Consider the following 19133-nt stretch of genomic DNA (forward strand, 5'->3'; position numbering starts at 1 on the left):
GCATTAAGCACTTTGAAGATTGAAGATTTGAAGACTTTATATTTAAACATGTGTAATAGTAAAGTCACAATTGATGTAATGCACACATGCACACATTCATCCATTTAGAATGTAATTAGGAGGTGATTTGACCCCTTAGACATGCGACTATTAAGTTTTGGAACCCCCTAAACCAAACCCTTTTTGGAATCTCCCAACTAAGCCCAAATAAAGGACTTAAATTTCAGTAGAAATTTGATGAACCAGCATGTCGGATCAAAATCCAGCATACCGGATCAGTGTTGGTCTCAGGGAAATGGCCACAGTAGGCCTCCAGAGTACACTGGATTATGATCCAGCATACCAGATCTTTTTTGGCTTAGTTTTGCCCTGATCCGTCATACCGGATAGCTATCCAACATACCGGATCAGTGTATTACTGTTATGATTTGACAGTTAATCCCCTGTTCTATATGAAAATTAGGTGATTCGGCATACCGGATTAACGTCTAGCATACCGGATTATATATAGCTTGTGGAATCCGATCCATACTTAGATTCCTAATCAATTCAAGCCTCTTTGCCTATAAATACTCTCTTGATTTAAGCTCTAAATACAATTATTAATCACAATTCAGAGCCTCCAAGATCAAGTCTCTCCCAAGTGAGAAGTTAAGCAACCAATTCAAGAAAGATCAGTTTCACTTAGCTCCCTTCATTCTTATTAGCATTCAAGCTTCATAGTTTGAAAGGTAGCACTTACTTTACTAAGGTTTGAGGTAATTCTAAACCCCTTAGTATTTCATTTGTACTTTGCATTAGTAGTTGTTGAGTCCTCTTGCTTGGGATCAAGAGAAGATCGAGTCCTCTTGCTCATTAACTCAAGAGTAGCTTTTATTGAGTTTTCTTGCTCATTTCTCAAGAGTAATTGTACGAGTCCTCTTACTCTTACTCAAGATTCTTATAGTGAAATTCTCTCTAAGTTGAGAGGAGTGGACGTAGGCACGTGTTGGCCGAAGCACTATAAATCTTTTGTGCCACTCTTTTAATTATTGCTTGTCAATTGGTTGTCTTAACTTTGGTGTTTTATTTTAATTTTCGCATAAGTTTTTATAATTCCCTAGGTTCACCTATTCACCCCCCCTCTAGGTGAATTCACAAAAATGAAGATCACCCCTAGGGTCACCTAATACCCTAACATGCATAGGGGAAAGATTTGATCACAGCCCATAGCCAGTAACCTTGGAAACTCGGCCAAATCTCATTTTGAAATCTCTGGGCGATGCACCCAATGCCAGAGACATCGCCCAGTGAATGATTTGTTGCTGTTTTGATGTTTTGACTTGGGGGACCTCACCCAGTGTCCATGGTACTATGTGGGAAGGTGGAAAATGACCTAAATGCCCCTCCCCACATCTATCCATATGAGGGAATGCTTGGGAACCCAAGTAGGCCCCGCAGGAATTGGAAACCCTGCCTGTGCTTGGTCCTGCAGCACTGTCAAGCTGGGGACAGCACTGTGAGCCTATTATGACCTAGTGTCAGGTACTAATACTATAAATGACCATTTTACCCCTAGGCCACCATTCCTAGATGATGCACCACGACATAGACCTAAGGCCCAGTGCAAGGCCCAAAGGATTCCAAGTGAAAACCAACTGAACACCGGGTCAACCCAGTAAGCTTAGATCAACCCTAGGATCTCCAAAGATTGATTGGAATATTAAAGTGACAATTTTTGATTTATACCTAGGATTTGATCCCGCGCTCGAGGCCTCCAACCAGACTGCAGTTGGAACTGAATTTGCAACCGAGTTCTTAGAATCAGACCCAAGTGAGTGAAGTATTATCATATATGTATGTGTAACTGTGTTACTATGCCGACAGTTAAGAATCTTAAATTATAAATGCTGTGTTATCTAATTTTGTTCAATTACTCAAATTACTACATATTGACTGTCTGTTGATCAACATTGTGAATCTTATTTGATGTTTGTGAATGTTAGACTAGATGCCATAGCCAGCTTGAAAATGAGGCCGGTGGTAGCTTGTAGTATGGGATAGGGTTGACACCGCCCGACTCATATGATGCCATATAGATATGGGGTTAGAGTTTCATCACCCGTGCTACGCACCCTAGCCAACAGGGGTTAAGGTGTTGGATGCCTGTGAGGGTGACCATATGTATGTATGAGAAATGAAAAGAAAAGAAATATGTTTGCTCCGGAATGGTGAATATGGGCTATAAGCCAAAAAAGAAAAGAAAAGAGAAAAGGGATGGATTACCCTACAGGTTAATCACAGAGGGCTGGTTGGACTGACCTTGGTGAACGAATGCGGGAGCTGACCGGTCCTCTCCGATAACTCAATGGGTGTATCGCGGGAAGGGGTAACCAAGCCCGCACCAGGGATACATGTATTGGGGATTGTAGTAGCACTGACCTGACTTAGTTGTATTGCTAGGTGGCTAATAATCAAACTGGACTTGCATATCATGTAGGATCATGTGGACTGTGGTTGCACGTGCATGCATGATGATATGTTTTGCTCACGAGCTCAGTGGGGCTCACACTCTGTTATACATTATTTTTCTTAGATGATTTTGCAGATCGATGTCGCTGTGGCATGGAGGCTCATTATGAGGAGGAGAGCCCTGGTTGTTATGATGATATTGGTGTGGACCCGGACAGAGGTCGTGCCGATGATGCGTGCATTCTCGGTGGTCATTGATGAAGACCATTGAGGAGTGCACTTGATGCTTTTTGTCTTGGGGACTCCTTTTTGTTTCTGTTAGAAGTTTATCCCTGTCTTGCTTGTGGTGCAGTTTTAGTTCTTTTTCTTTTTGGGGTTGAGTTATCTCACCTTGTATATATATAAAAATGTATGTATTTTAGTCTTTTAGTTTTTGTCAGCTTTGTTTCTCTTTGTGGGTTGTATCTGGGTGGGAATGTTTCAGAACACTTTATATATATACATATCACCTCATTCTCGTAATGCTATGCTTTCTCTTTGATTATTATAATTGTAGTTTATCTGCAGCACTCTGATCTTACCTGTAGTAATGTGATGAATGTGGGACCGTGAATGTCATAACTGCTTCTAGATTCGTGGAATTTGGCAGATTATCATTACACAATTTGGGTCACCTACCTAATCCTCCCAGGGAGTGGTTTGGGGTGTGACAAGAATGATGCATGCTAATATTAGATTCATTTTCCACCTAGCGCAAAAATTCTATCAGTCAACTGTATGCTACTGTGATAACTCGGGAGACATTGAGGGTCACTAGACTTATCGCCCCAGTGAAACCTCAATTATCGCATGGGAGCCTATGCCGGTAGAAACCATTTGGTCACCCAGTGGCAGACCCCGGTAGTCATCACTATCCCTGTCCTGGCCTTTCCCACCTCTATAGACCACAGGCGCTCAGACTATCCAACACATAAACCCCTGTTGGCAAGGGTTGTAGCATAAGGGAACAGGCATCCTAGCCACAGATATACTATATGCAAATCCTATCGTCCCGACAAGTATTCCGAGTGCATCAACGTCCCATTTCATCCAGTACCTAGGTACCAGCACGGCATGGCACATACAGATTAGGATGGCATATAATAGTTTTTATAATTAAATAAGTTGGGGTTCTGACACCGGCACACCCGGCATCGTAGCCCGATACAATGGTGAGAATAATATCGCAATCATGACACTTCACAATGGAGATAAATAATGCAATGTGCACAATGCTTATGTTTATATAATAGCATGCTTAAGATGGCCAAATATATATATTCAAACCCAACAGAATCACCCAATACCCACTCACCTAACACGGGTGTCACTCGGCGTGGTTGACATGAATCTCACCAGTGCACCAGGTATCCATTGAGTTGGGTAGCCTAAAAATACAAAAGCAATCATTAAAATATGTATAAAAGGGTCCCATGCTAGGCCCTCAAGGTTAAAATCAAGTTTCAACAAAGATAGCACGAGCGGACTCACAGACGGTTGCAGCAGAGGTGAGTCCATCCCTGACTCAGTTCAGGCCAAAAGATAAAAATAGAGGGAGCGGATCCACAGATGAAACATATTACTTAGATCCAGTCATGCATCCGTTCGAATTCTGAGACACACTGAGAGCGAGCAAACCTACGGGCGGATGTGTTTCCTTAGTCCGCCCCTACATATGGTCGATCCCTGAGACATACCCGAGAGCGAACTGACCCATGGGCGGATGCAATAAAATGAATCCGCTCCTTCATCCATCCAGGTCAATTCACAGGATTTATACTGGGCGGACTAATAGACGGTACCATGATTAGTGGATCCGGTCGTAAAACCGCCGACAGTCTTTTTCGAGATTTCAAAAGGCTTCTGCTCCAGCTTGAAGCTTGGAGCATCTTAGCACCTCAGGGTCATGGAGGGGGTGTCTAAGCCTCCCTAGGGTCACTAGAACCTAGGTTCACCTCATGGATCCAAGATCCTACCAAGGTTTGGTCTCAATTTGGTCCAAGGGTTGGGTTTCAAGGTCCAAACCAAAGGTAAGCAGCAATGGCTACAAAGCAGCTCACAAGAACCATTTCTAGAGCTAGGTCAGCACCATTAGTGTCCGATACACAGTCATTAACTAATATGGATACACATTAATATCAGAGTGCAGAAGATAGGGAATATAATATTCCAAAGATAAGGAAATACAAGCGAAAACGTTCACCATAAAAGTTACATCATGTTCAAACTACTGAGTGATAGATATAGTCAATAGTTTCCATCTTGAGCTGACCACGAGGTAACTACATAAAACTTTAAGTAAGATAGATAATGTTATTACAAGGCTTAAGGCCCCAAAAGACAAAATACAAAGGGACTAAGTCCCAGCCATCAGTATGCCCTGAAGGCACAATCATCACAAGGACATCCATCGTAGTGCTCCTCAGTCACCGCCTCTAGATCCTCGGTACCAATGTCATTGAAATCTGAGGGCTGTACCTTGAGACCAACGAGGTAACCATCACCTGCATCAACATCTAAAAAGGTGCACACAAGGGGGGTTAGCTCCACTGAGCTAGTGAGAGAGAAAAGGGGAATGCACAAACAATAACCACATAGTTACCATTGGTTCATAATGCATGCACATGTTAGATTCATTTTTCCATCTAGCACATAAACTAAGTTAATGGTGTATGCTCCTTGTGAAAACTCGAGAGTCATTGTGGGTCACTTTATCTTATCGCCACAATGAAGCCTCAATTGTCACTAGGGGGCCTACGCCGGTCGAAGCCACCAAAACCACCCAGTGCAGACCCTAATAACCATTACTACCATGACTGGGCTCTCTCACGCTCCACAGAATCTGGAGCTCTGGTTACCCAACACCTAAACCCCTGTTGGTAAGGGTCGTAGCATAAGGGGACAAAGATCCTAGCCACAGATATACTACATGCAAGTTCTATCGTCCCGAGAGGTATTCTGGGTGCATCAACGTCCCATTCCATCTATCACCCAGGTACCAGCACGGCACGGCTCATACAGACCAATAAGATAAGCAATAGAAGGTAATATAAACATAACTGGGGTTTCAGCACCGGTGCTTCACGGCACCATCACCCGATACAAGAAAGAATACATTTCACAATCACATTCACATCAATCAATCAAGATTATATAATGCAATTATGCAATATGCTTGATAATGATAACAGTAACATGATAATAAATAATAGTATATTCAAATCCAACCAGTCACCCAAAACCCACTCACCTTTGCTAAGATCTATTTGCTCGAAGGACTACCGGTCCTCAAAAGCACTCCGATACGTGTCGATGGATAAGTTGTTAATGCCTAGGGTTAAATAAATCAAACGCAAACATTAATAGCTATGTAAATGGATATGGAGTCCAGGGGAACCCTTGGTTTAAGTTTTAAACCAAGGCCAGACTCAAATCTAAAAAGATAGCAGCAATGGTCGATTGGTACTGGTCCATCCAATGGACCAGTAGGACTGGGAATATTGCCCCGGCAATGTGACCATGTGGGGCCCACTTATACGCTTATGTGCTTAAGAATAGGCCATAAAATGTGTTTTTCTTTAAAATTAACCTAGCCAAACAGACCCTAGGTCTTATACCCATATATAAATCATCTTAACTCCAGAATTACAGCCCTATTCATTTCATTGGAGGGAGAGGAGAGAAAAGAAAAGAGAAAGAAGGAGAAGAAGAAGAGGATAGGACGGAAGAGAGCTTTGATTCCTCCATTGTGCTTGAAATCATCAAGGTAACACCCTAACCCCATGATTTTCCCCTCTCTTGAACCCTTGCTATTTCTATTTTGTATCTTTTTTGAAGTTTGAACCATAGATTTACCAATCCATTGGCCCCCATATTAAATCCTTCATATGTATGAGCTTAGGAACCCAAACCCATGAAGATGCAACCCAATCTGTTGCTGTAAATCCTTTTCTGTAAGGTTCCAGAACATGAAACACATTATTATTCAGATGTTAAAATGATATTGTGAATAGCAGTGATAGCTCATGCTCCCTACATGTGAATCCCATAGTTAGAACCCCAAACCCCCATGCATGCAAGCCCAAAACCTCTCTTTGTTTGCTCTCTTTTATTTCTAGAACTTGAACCTATCATGTATGCAAGTTACAACCATGAAAATGTCTAATTAAACATGTAAGATAGAACTCATTCCTACCCATGCATGCTCAATCTTCTCATCTCACCGTGAAATCTAGCTCACATATGATTTACCTGTGTTCCTTGATCATAAATCCCAGCTTTGGGTTAGTAGAAACAAGCCCAATCCTCTGAAAACATCTTTTTCCTTGGGCTGTACAGGTACTGGTCGATTGCCACTGGTCCATTGGATGGACCAGTACCAATCTACCACTACCAAAACCTTGCCCAAATGCAAGCTTGGTCAGCCCATGGCCTGTAAAACCTTATGCTTGGCTTTTGTGTTAAACCCATAAAACCCTTTTCAATTTTTGCAGCTGTGACCCTACTGGTCCATTGGATGGACCAGTACCAATCAACCACTATCGGGATCTTGGACCTGTGTTGCCTCTGACCTACCCCAAGGTCTGAAACATCTTGCTAAGAGTCATTTATGTGATCCATGTTGTGAACCATGTCATTCCAGCCCTATTCTTGTATTTTAAGCTATGGGTTGATTACCACTGGTTCATTGAATAGACCAGTACAAACCTTGATTGAAAAACCTGACCTTAACATAGGGAATTGCTTAGAACAGTACCTAGGGACCCCCTTGGTGTGAGACCATGAACCCTTCCTTGAAATTGTTGTTGCAGGGTCAAATTAGGTGCGGGGAGATGATTCGGGGTGAGAGACACTAGGCCCCACACACCGGGTGTGAAATTTACACAAGACAATAGCACTGGTGTATTGAAGTCGTTGATCCGGATCGACCAGTAGTGCAACAGCAGTAAAATTTGGGTTTGAAGTGGAATTCCAGATCACCTGGAAGCAGAATTGGATAATGGTTTCTTCTAATAAAATTAAGCTCTATGAATCTAGTTTCTAACAAAATTGGAATGAAAAAAATGATGCTTGAAAGAAGAAGTTATACCATTTTAAATAAACAAGGGTCAATCTGCCAGAATAGCAGAATTTGACTAGCAGCTTACGTCCTTATCTCGACCCTTCTATCAAAGCTCCACAGGCTAGCCCAGACCTCCAGAATTATGAGAGGGTAATAACAAGTAGTAAATAGGGTCAATAGCTTACCCCTCTCCCATCACGGTGTGTCCTCCGTGACCCCAAAGAGTTTCCTCACAGCGATGCGAACTTCATTGAGAGACGAAGTGTCGATATGGCACGACACGGGGTGTTCCCTTCAGTACTCTTCGGTCTTAGGGCTCATACTAGGAGGATAGTTGGTGAAGTCGCCATTGACGAATTTCCCCCACTCCCAGTTGAGAAACCCCTCCTCGACGGGTAAACCCGTGTCAAAGTCAATGATCTCGTAGCTGGGTTTGACCACCATCGAGAACAGCTCACCAGCATACATGGCAGCACAATCTACACGTCACGAGGTTAGAGACAAACCATTAGAATCTTGGGTGCTGATGTAACATTCCCCCAACCTTACAAGAAATTTCATCCTCAAAATTTGACATACCATTTAAGAAACCCAGGGAAGGGTACTTCGTCCGCATCTCTACTTCTGCTTCCCAAGATGCCCCCTCCTCAGGATGGTTACACCATTTCACCTTCACATAGTGAATAGGTCAGTTGCGAAGGTGAACAATCTTGCTATCCAGAATCTTCTTGGGCTGCTCTTTGTAAGACATATCAGCTGTGAGCTCCGGTGGTTCTTGTGATTGAATATGACTTGGATCGTGAATGTACTTCCGCAACATGGACACGTGGAAGACGTCATGCACACCCTCTAAGGATGGAGGGAGTTCCAACCAATAAGCCACTGGCTCGATTCTTGCCAGGATCTCATAAGGTCCGATGAACCTCGGATTGAGCTTGCCCTTCTTACTGTATCGCATCACCCCCTTGGTAGGTGACACCTTGAGGAACACCTTATTGCCGATAGAGAATTCCAGGTCCTTTCTCCTCTGATCCGCATAACCCTTCTGACTAGACTGGGCTGCCTTGATTCGCTCATGAATCAAGTCCACCTTCTCACAAGTTGCCTGGATCAGTTCGGGTCCAAGAATACACCGCTCACCCACTTCGTCCCAGTATAAAGGTGTTCGACACTTCCTATACTGAGCTTCAAATGGTGCCATACCAATAGTAGCTTGATAACTGTTATTATAAGAAAACTCAATGAGTGAGATGTGCTCATCCCAGCTGCCTTGCATGTCAATGGCACAGGCTCGAAGCATGTCTTCCAACGTCTGTATGGTCCTTTCTGGCTGTCCATCTGTCTGAGGATGGAAAGCCGAACTAAAACTCAACAATGTACCCGTAGCCTTCTGGAATCCACCCCAAAACTTGGATGTAAATTTGGGATCTCAGTCAGAGATGATACTAACTGGGACTCCATGTAAGCGAACCACATTATCAATGTATAAGCGGGCCAGCTTATCCATCTTGTAGGAAATTTTAATAGGGATGAAGTGAGCTGTCTTCGTCAATTGATCCACAATAACCTATATGGTATCGACACCTCTAGGTGTACGGGGTAACCCAGTGACGAAGTCCATAGTAACATGCTCCCATTTCCATTCTGGGATGGGCAAGGACTGTAAAAGACCATGAGGTCGTTGCCTGTCGGCCTTCACCTGCTGATAAGTGAGACATCTTGCCATAAACTCAGCCACATCTCTTTTCATTCCACTCCACTAGTAGTGCCCTTTCAAATCCCTATACATTTTTGTGCTGTCTGGATGGATTGAATAAGGAGAGTCGTGGGCTTCTGACAACACTTCCTTCCTTAACTGCTCATCACTAGGAACACATAGCCGATCTCTAAACTTGAGGATACCATCCTTAGTAAAAGTAAAGTCTAGATCTCGCTGTGCATCCTCCCGAATAGCTTCAATGACCTTTTTAAATTCCTCATCAGAAGCTTGGGCTGATCGGATCCTTTCCACAAGTGTTGACTGTACTAATAAGGCTGTCAAAGATAAGGTAACACCCTTTACCAGTAATTCCAGGTCCAACCTCCTTGCTTCCTCAACAAGCCTTTTGCTAACAGCCAGTGATGCCAGTGACAAGGTCTGAGATTTTTGGCTCAGCGCATCCGCTACTACATTTACCTTACCAGGGTGGTAATGGATAGTGCAGTCATAATCCTTCATCAACTCCAACCACCGCCATTGTTTCATGTTAAGTTCCTTCTGTGTGAAGAAGTACTTGAGGCTCTTGTGATCACTGTAGATCTCACTCAATTCACCATACAGGTAATGTCTCCAGATCTTTAGAGCGAAAACAACAGTTGCAAGTTCCAAATTGTGGGTTGGGTAATTCTTCTCATAGTCTTTCAATTGTCGAGAAGCATAGGCTACTACTTTCCCATCTTGTATCAGAACACAACCCAAGCCCATCTTGGACGCATCACTATATACCACCATCCCTCCAGTACCATTAGGAATGGTAAGCACTGGAGCGGAAACCAATCTCTTCTTCAACTCCTGGAAGCTCTTCTCACAAGTGTCAGACCACTCAAACTTCGCTCCCTTTCGAGTCAGTCGAGTCATCGGAGCTGAAATTCTCGAGAAACTCTCAATGAACCTCCTGTAGTAACCGGCTAAGCCCAAGAAACTACAAATGTCTGCTACATTCTTGGGAGTCTCCCAATCAACTATCGACTTCACCTTGCCGGGGTCTACTTCAATTCCCTAGGTAAAAATAAGGTGTCCCAAAAATGCCACTTGCTGCAACCAAAATTCACACTTATTGAATTTGGCATACAGTTGCTTTTCTCTCAAGCGCTGCAATACCAGACGAAGATGGTCTGCATGCTCTTCTTCGCTCTTGGAATAGATTAGGATGTCATTGATGAAGATGATAACATACTTATCCAGGACATCATAAAACACCCGATTCATTAACTCCATGAAGGTGGCCGGGGCATTGGTCAGTCTAAAGGGCATGACCAAGAATTTGTAGTGACCATAGCGAGATCTGAATGCTGTCTTGCTAATGTCGCTATCTCTGATTTTTAATTGATCATACCCAGATCGAAGGTCAATCTTTGAAAACACCTTGGCACCTTATAGTTGATCGAACAAGTCATCGATCCTGGGTAAAGGGTACTAGTTCTTGATTGTCAACTTATTGAGCTCACGGTAGTCTATGCACATCCTCATACTACCATCCTTCTTCACAAACAACATAGGTGATCCTTAAGGTGATACACTAGGTCTAATGAAGCCTTTCTTCAATAAGTCCTTAAGTTGTTCCTGTAGCTCCTTCAACTCAGTTGGGGCCATTCTGTAGGGGGATTTAGACACTGGGGCTGCGCCAGGTACCAAATCTATCATGAACTCCATCTCACGATTCAGTGGCAACCGTGTCAGATCTTTCGAAAAGACGTCTGGAAAATCTTTGACCACATTTATCTCCTCTAGTGGTCTAACTTTCGCTTTAGTGTCTACCATAGATGCCAGGTAACACTGACATCCCTCATCCAATAACTTCTGGACTTGGAGAGCAGAGATAATGGCCTTCTTGGGATTCTCCTGTCTAATGCCCTTGAACACAAATCCTTCAACTTCATCTGATTTGAATAGGATCTTCCTTTCTGAACAGATTAGATTGGCCCCATGGGTGGACATCCAATCCATACCCAAAATAACGTCAAAGTCCTTCATGTCTAGAACTATCAAACTTGCTTCTAACCCGTGGTCACACACACATACAGGGCAAGGATCATAAATCATACTAAGTTCTACCTTACTACCCGTTGGTGTACTGACTACCAGGTGCTGGGCCATTTACTTTGGGTTGATCGACATTTTCTTAGCAAAAGAATGTGACACCCCCGAATCAAACAACACATAGGCAGGTTGAGAACAAACAAAAATCATACCTATAATGATGCTGGGATCAGCCTAGGCTTCCTCATTGGTGATAGAGTACACACGCCCTTGAGTTCTGTTGGCCGGGGAAGGGAGGAGAGAGTGAACGGTTGCCTTAGCTTGGAGTGCTTTAGGAACTGTAGAAGATGGAGGGCCTATCATCCTGGGAATCGGGCAATCTCTGATCATATGTCCAGACTCCTTACAATTATAGCATATGAGGGTCTGAGTTCCATAGTGAGGGTTCAGTGCAGGCTTGGGTGTTTGGGCTGCCTCAGGCCTGAGGTACCTGGTTGGGGGTGCAGTAGAGTAAGACCCTTGCTGGAATTTGCTGGATCCCTTGAAATTAGAAGAACCCATTGGCCTCTTGCCAGCTTATATAGCCCAATAGTTCTCTCTTTGTTGGTCCTCGATAATTTTGGCGGCCTGGACCACCTGTGTATAAGTAGGGTACTCATGCAACACCACAGAGGTACTGATACTGGGCCTCAGACCTTTCTCAAACTTTCTGGCCTTGACATCATCAGGCTTCTGGTGTGCAGGTGCAAAGTAAAACAGTTCCTCAAATAGCTGTTGATAGTCGAGGATTGACCTAGAACCCTAATATAAGTTCATGAACTCTACTTCCTTCTTACCTCAAAAGTTTTGGGGAAAGTAGTTCTTAAGGAATACTTCGGTGAACTGAGCCCATGTTGCATTTGGGTATGTTGCCCAAAAGTTTTCCTTGGAGGAGCGCCACCAAGCATCGGCCTCACCTCGGAACTGGAACACTGCACATCTTATCTTTTCAGTGTCGATGCATTGAAGCACATAAAAAATCCTCTCTAGATCCCTGATCCAGTGGGCTGGGAGTAAAGTATCATTAGCCATCTGACCAAAGGTAGGAGGGCGATGCTTCTGAAACTTTTTTGAAAGCTTGGAGGGATCCGTATAAGCTAGTGCCACTGCTGGGGCTTGTGGAACTTGTAGAATAGGAGGGGGAGTACTATGTACAGTACCAACTGCGGGAACTAGTGGAGGAGGGGCCTCATACACTAGAGGGGGCACTTGCTGCTTCTCCCTGACAATGTCTTGCAACTGAGTGGTCATGGTTTACATAAACGCACGTTGTTCCTGTTGTGCATTACGGTACTCTTGTTGCGTCTCACGGTGCTCCTGTTGCAAGGCACGTAACATTTTGCCCAACAACGCGGCAACATCCGCATTATTGTTGATATCCGGAGGTGCTGGTAAGGCCGTGGCCAAAGCATCTTCGACATCTTCCTGAGGAGGGGAACGATTTATGCTTGAATGGGTGTTGACCATGGCGGATACCTGTCCAGGTTGAAGACCATCAGTGCATCTAAGCATTGGATAACTCCAGGGAAAGTGATCCATCTCATAGTTTGTGCACTTGTATGGTCAAGGAAATTTTAAACAGTTGAAAATATTGTAAATGCTTCTTTAGGAGATTGTTGTAGTATCAGTTGGGGTTACTAACAGAAGTTTATTTTCTCATTATTATGTTCCGTTCTCCTATTATATTCTACTGTTCTCGGCTTTCACATCTAGCTAGTCTTCTCCCTAGGTTTGCACACACTTCAGTTATTCTCTTGAAGTTTTTTTATTTTAAGTTAGAATCTAGTTGTGGAGAGAAAATCAAGTGTCTTCTGCTAAACTGTGACCGATGCAAAGCATCACGCTCTGATACCACGCTGTCACGCCCCCATCCCATTAAGGAATAAAATAGAATAAAGGGGTGACTAGGACGACACGTGTCATCCCAATAAGCTACCAGGATCACGAATGTAGTGTCCCGATACACAGTCATTAACTAACATTGATACACATTAATATCAGAGTGCGGAAGATAGGAAATATAATATTCCAAAGATAAGGAAATACAAGTGGAACCGTTCACCATAAAAGTTACATCATGTTCAAACTACTGAGTGATAGATATAGTTAATAGTTTCCATCTTGAGCTGACCATGAGGTAACTACACAAAACTTTAAGTAAGACAGATAATGTTATTACAAGGCTCAAGGCCCCAAAAGACAAAATATAAAGGGACCAAGTCCCAGCCATCAGTATGCCCCCAAAGGCATAGTCATCATAAGGACATCCATCGCAGTGCTCCATAGTCACCGCCTCTAGATCCTCGGTACCAATGTCATCGTAATCTGAGGGTTGTACCTCGAGACCAGCGAGGTAACCATCACCTACATCAACATCTAAAAAGGTGCACACAAGGGGGGTTACCTCCACTGAGCTAGTGAGAGAGAAAAGGGGAATGCATAAACAATAACCACATAGTTACCATTGGTTCATGATGCATGCACATGTTAGATTCATTTTTTCCACCTAGCACATAAACTAAGTCAATGGTGTATGCTACTTGTGACAACTCGGGAGTCACTGTGGGTCACTTATCTTATCGCCACAATGAAACCTCAATTGTCACTAGGGGGCCTACGTCGGTCGAAGCCACCAAAATCACCCAGTGGCAGACCCCGATAACCATGACTGGCCTCTCTCATGCTCCACAGAATCCGGAGCTCTGGTTACCCAACACCTAAACCCCTGTTGGTAAGGGTCGTAGCATAATGGGGCAAAGATCCTAACCACAGATATACTACATGTAAGACCTATCGTCCCGAGAGGCATTTCGGGTGCCTCAACGTCCCATTCCATCTATCACCCGGGTGCCAGCACGACAGGGCGCATACAAACCAATATGACAGGCAATAGAAGGTAATATAAACATAACTGGGTTTCGGCACTGGTGCTTCATAACACCGTCACCTGATACAAGAAAGAATACATTTCACAATCACATTCACATCAATCAATCAAGATTTATATAATGCAATTATGCTATTTGCTTGATAATGATAACAGTAACATGATAATAAATAATAGTATATTCAAACCCAACTAGTCACCCAAAACCTACTCACCTTTGCTAAGATCTATTTGCTCGAAGGACTGCCGGTCCTCAAAAGCACTCCGATGCGCGTCGACGGACAAGTTGTTAAAGCCTAGGGTTAAATAAATCAAACATAAACATTAATAGCTATGTAAATGGCTATGGAGTCCAGGGGTACCCTTGGTTTAAGTTTTAAACCAAAGCCAGACTCAAATCTGGAAAGACAGCAGCAGTGGTCGATTGGTAGATGGACCAGTGGCAATGGACCAGTAAGGCTGCAGCAGTAATATCAAGGAAGGGTTCATGGTCTCACACCAAGGGGGTCCCTAGGTACTGTTCTAAGCAATTCCCTATGTTAAGGTCAGGTTTTTAAATCAAGGTTTGTACTGGTTGATTGGACAGGTCTATTTAATGAACCAGTGGCAATCAACCCATAGCTTAAAATACAAGAATAGGGCTGGAATGGCATGGTTCACAACATGGATCATACAAATGACTCTTAGCAAGATGTTTCAGACCTTGGGGGAGGTCAGAGGCAACACAGGTCCAAGATCCCTATAGTGGTCGATTGGTACTGGTCCATCCAATGGACCAGTGGCAATCGAGCAGTACTTGTACAGCCCGAGCAAAAAGATGTTTTCAGAGGATTGGGCTTGTTTCTACTAACCCAAAGTTGGGATTTATGATCAAGGAACACAGGTAAATCATATGTGAGCTAGATTTCATGGTGAGATGAGAAGATTGAACATGCATGGGTAGGAATGAGTTCTATCTTACATGTTTAAATAGACATTTTCATGGTTGTAACTCACATACATGATAGGTTCAAGTTTTGAAAATTAAAGAGAGCAAAGAGAGGTTTTGGGCTTGCATGCATGGGGATTTGGGGTTCTAACTATGGGATTCACATGTAGGGAGCATGAGCTGTCATTGCTATTCACAATATCATTTTAACATCTGAATAATAATGTGTTTCATGTTCTGGAACCTTAAAGAAAAGGATTTACAGCAACAGGTTGGGTTGCATCTTCATGGGTTTGGGTTCCTAAGCTCATACATATGAAGGATTTAATATGGGGGCCAATGAATTGGTAAATCTATGGTTCAAACTTCAGAAAAGATACAAAATAGAACTAGCAAGGGTTCAAGAGAGGGTAAAATCATGGGTTTAGGGTATTACCTTGATGATTTCAAGCACAATGGAGGAATCAAAGCTCTCTTCCTTCCTATCCTCTTCTTTTTCTCCTTCTTTCTCTTCTCTTTTCTCTCCTCTCCCTCCAATGAAATGAATAGGATTGTAATTCTGGAGTTAAGATGGTTTATATATGGGTATAAGACCTAGGGTCTATTTCGCTAGGTTAATTTTAAAGAAAAACTCATTTTATGGCCTATTCCTAAGCACTTAAGCCTATAAGTGGGCCCCACATGGTCACATTGCGAAGGCAATATTCCCACGGGTCAAATTAGGTGCGGGGAGAAGATTCAGAGTGTGAGACACTAGGTCCCACACACCGGGTGTGAAATTTACACAAGACAACAACACTGGTCTATCGAAGTGGTTGATCCAGATCGACCAGTAGTGCAACAACAGTAAAATTTGGGTTTGAAGTGGAATTCTAGATTGCCTGGAAGCAGAATTGGACAATGGTTTCTTCTAATAAAATTAAGCTCTATGAATCTAGTTTCTAAAAAAATTGGAATCAAACCAAATGATGTTTGGAAGAAGAAGTTATGCCATTTTAATTAAACAAGGGTCAATCAGCCAGACGAGCAGAATTTGACCAACGATTTACGTCCTTATCTCGAGCCTTCTATCAAAGCTCCACAGGCTGGCCCGGACCTCCAAAATTATGAGAGGGTAGTAACTAGTAGTAAACACCATTGACTTAGGGATGCTAACTTCACGATGTGTCCTCCGTGACCCCAAAGAGTTTCCTCACAGCGATGCTAACTTCATCGAGAGACAATGTGTCGATATGGCACGACATGGGGTGTTCCCTCCGGTACTCTTCGGTCTTAGGGATCATATTGGGAGGATAGTCGGTGAAGTTACCATCGATGAATTTCCCCCACTCCCAGTTGAGAAACCTCTCCTCGACGGGCAAACCCGTGTCAAAGTCAATGATCTTGTAGCTGGGTTTGACCATCATCGAGAACAGCTCACCAGCATACATGGCAGCACCATCTACATGTCATGAGGTTAGAGACAAACCATTAGAATCTCGGGTGTGGATGTAACAATTAGAGCTCCCAAATAGGGCCAAGCTTCACCTTGAGTCCCAAATGGAACCCTAGGTTAGCTCAAGCTCAAGGAATTCATCAAAATGGAAATGATAATGGAGGAGAACCAAGTTTGAGGTCTTACCTTGGTGAGAGGAGCTCCAATTCTAGCCCTAGCCAACCTTGAAGAACCACCTCCACTTCCTTCCACCCATCCTCTCCATCTCTTCTACTTCACCTTCTTCTTCCCCTTTTGTTCGGTCAGCAAGAGGGGGGGATGTGGGGTAGCCAGCCATTTTGGCATAGCTCCCATCTTCTTCCCTTCCCCTCCTATTCCTCTCCTACTTCCACTTCTTCTTCTTCCTTCCTACTTCTCATTCTTCTCTTGTCTCTTCTCCTCTACGATTTGCTTGGGAGGGGGAGAGATAAGGGAATAAGGGAGTTCTTTTATCTTTTAAGGGGTTAGAAGGGACCTCAGGTAGTGTTTGGTTAGGTGTCCTTAGAACACATTTAACCCCTTAGGCTTTAAATGGGTTTTAGTTTGGTCCTAGGTCATGTTTGGTTCAAGTCATAGACCATTAGGTCCATTTAGTTAGTTAGGGCATGTTTGGGTGCACCCTAAGTCCATAAAACCTATTTGTCCACTAAGGTCCATTTGATTTACGTTGGGGTATATAAAACCCATTAATTCTTTTAAGTTATGCCTTGTGGGCCCACTTTCATGATCCAACTAGTCAACTAATGGTGAGGGTGAGGGTCCATACGGTTCAGAGGTCCAATTAGGGTGTTCGGGATATGGGGGTGTGGGTCCCACAAAAAAACAAATCAAAAGGGCAGGTAACAGCATGGGCGGATCCTCGAGCGAATTCAGTTCGAGTGAGTCCGTTCGTGACTCCAGTGCTGCTGTTAGGGCCCAAACTTTAAGGAAAGTTGTGGGGCTTTGACCCACACTTCAAGGACTTTGAGGGGATACTTTTAGTAATATTTTAAGTTCAAGATCATAAATGTTGACCATTGCCACTTAGGCATTACCCTTTGGTAAGGTCTAATTTACCCCGGGGCACTTGGGTATATTTCAGGTGCGGGTGTAACAACATCTCTTTGGGGTAACATCCTTCTAATGATAAGTTGACGTAGACCTTGGTGGTGATGTCATGGTTGGACCTCATTGGCTTGCATGGAAGACTTGGTCTTTGGATGACTTCTTGGGTCTATTCGTCTTTGATTTGTCGAATTGATTCTGTCATAGTCTAGCTTGGACCAACCACTCCTTTGGGTTTGGACACGTGGCATCTCAGGACTGGCCTATATATTTTTGGTTTATCACTTGCCCCCCACTCTCTTGAAACGGAGTGCTCAAGAGAGTAGTGTCCTTATCGTCTTCAAGCTTGTGAGAGGCTTGTTGCAATTAAAGCTTCTTGGAGGGAGCTTTATGATGAGCATCTAGTGACCGTTGGATGAACTTTCCTTCTTGGGGTGGATGACTTTTTCTCTTATTAGTGAGTGGGAGAGGTGAGGGGTTCAAAACCCCCCCACTACACTTTTATCCTCTTTTTCTTTCTTTTTGATCACTTTTTCTATTTCCTCTTTTGTTCACTTTCTCTTCGTTCTTCACTTCCCCACTTTTCACTTTTTCCTCATTCTCTCTCTTCCATGGAGCTCTACCCATCTTCACCCCTTTTTACTATGTCCACTTTTCTTGCCCCCCAAGTATTTGTCTTTTCTTCTCTTTGAGAGGTTTTACTTTTTCTTCCTCTTTTTTGGTCTCTCCCATCTCTTTTTTCTTTTTTGGTTTCTCTCATCCCTTTTTTGGTCTCTCCCATCTCTTTTTTCATTTTTGGTCTCTCCCGTCCCTTTTTCTTTTTTGGTCTCTCCCATCTCTTTTTTCTTTTTTGGTCTCTCCCATCTCTTTTTTCTTTTTTGGTCTCTCCCATCTCTTTTTTCTTTTTTGGTCTCTCCTATCCCTTTTTTTGGTCTTGGCCGTCTCGCCAGCTTGCGTTGATCTCGACCATCTCGCCCATGCGGTCTCCTCCAGGTTTGGCAACCATCAAATTTAATTTAATAATTTTTGTTTGGGTACTAACTTGGTTGTTTGCTTGGGCATATTGCAGCTCTCTTCTCTCTTGAGGTACTTGGCTTGGTGTTAGGGAGCTTCATCCGAGTAAGTATTCTCTTCCTATGGCCATATCGAGTGACTCTGATCTTGATGCTATTCTCAAGGGGTACACCATCAATGAGCCTATTTTAGGCTCATCCTCATCTAAGTCTGATGTGGAAACCCTCCCTCCATTGCCTTCCCCTACACCTCTACTTAGTGATGATGGCAAGGGTGCCACTGGTCCCGTCCGCACTGACAAGAGCCCAGGTTTAGATGGTTGTTTTGATGGAGATGATTCTGAGGTGTCTCCCCCAGTGATGGATATGACTAGTAGGATGGGACAGTCCCAGAGTATCTTGACCACCTCTAACCTAGCAATCTTACGTTAGTTATATCACATTCCTTCTGAGATCA

At 43.4% G+C, this 19133-nt stretch overlaps 1 protein-coding gene across 1 annotated transcript; it reads right to left on the bottom strand.

The window, feature by feature from the left end:
• Positions 1-11867: 11867 nt before the first annotated feature.
• LOC122665497 lies at positions 11868-12581 on the bottom strand. The gene is made up of 2 exons (XM_043861653.1): positions 12165-12581; positions 11868-12062 (listed from the first exon to the last, which is right to left on the bottom strand). Exons 1-2 carry the CDS (start codon positions 12579-12581, stop codon positions 11868-11870), a joined length of 612 nt encoding a protein of 203 aa, XP_043717588.1.
• Positions 12582-19133: the final 6552 nt, after the last annotated feature.

Source organism: Telopea speciosissima, chromosome 6 (genome assembly GCF_018873765.1).
Source record: "Telopea speciosissima isolate NSW1024214 ecotype Mountain lineage chromosome 6, Tspe_v1, whole genome shotgun sequence".
Classification (NCBI taxonomy): Eukaryota; Viridiplantae; Streptophyta; class Magnoliopsida; order Proteales; family Proteaceae; genus Telopea; species Telopea speciosissima.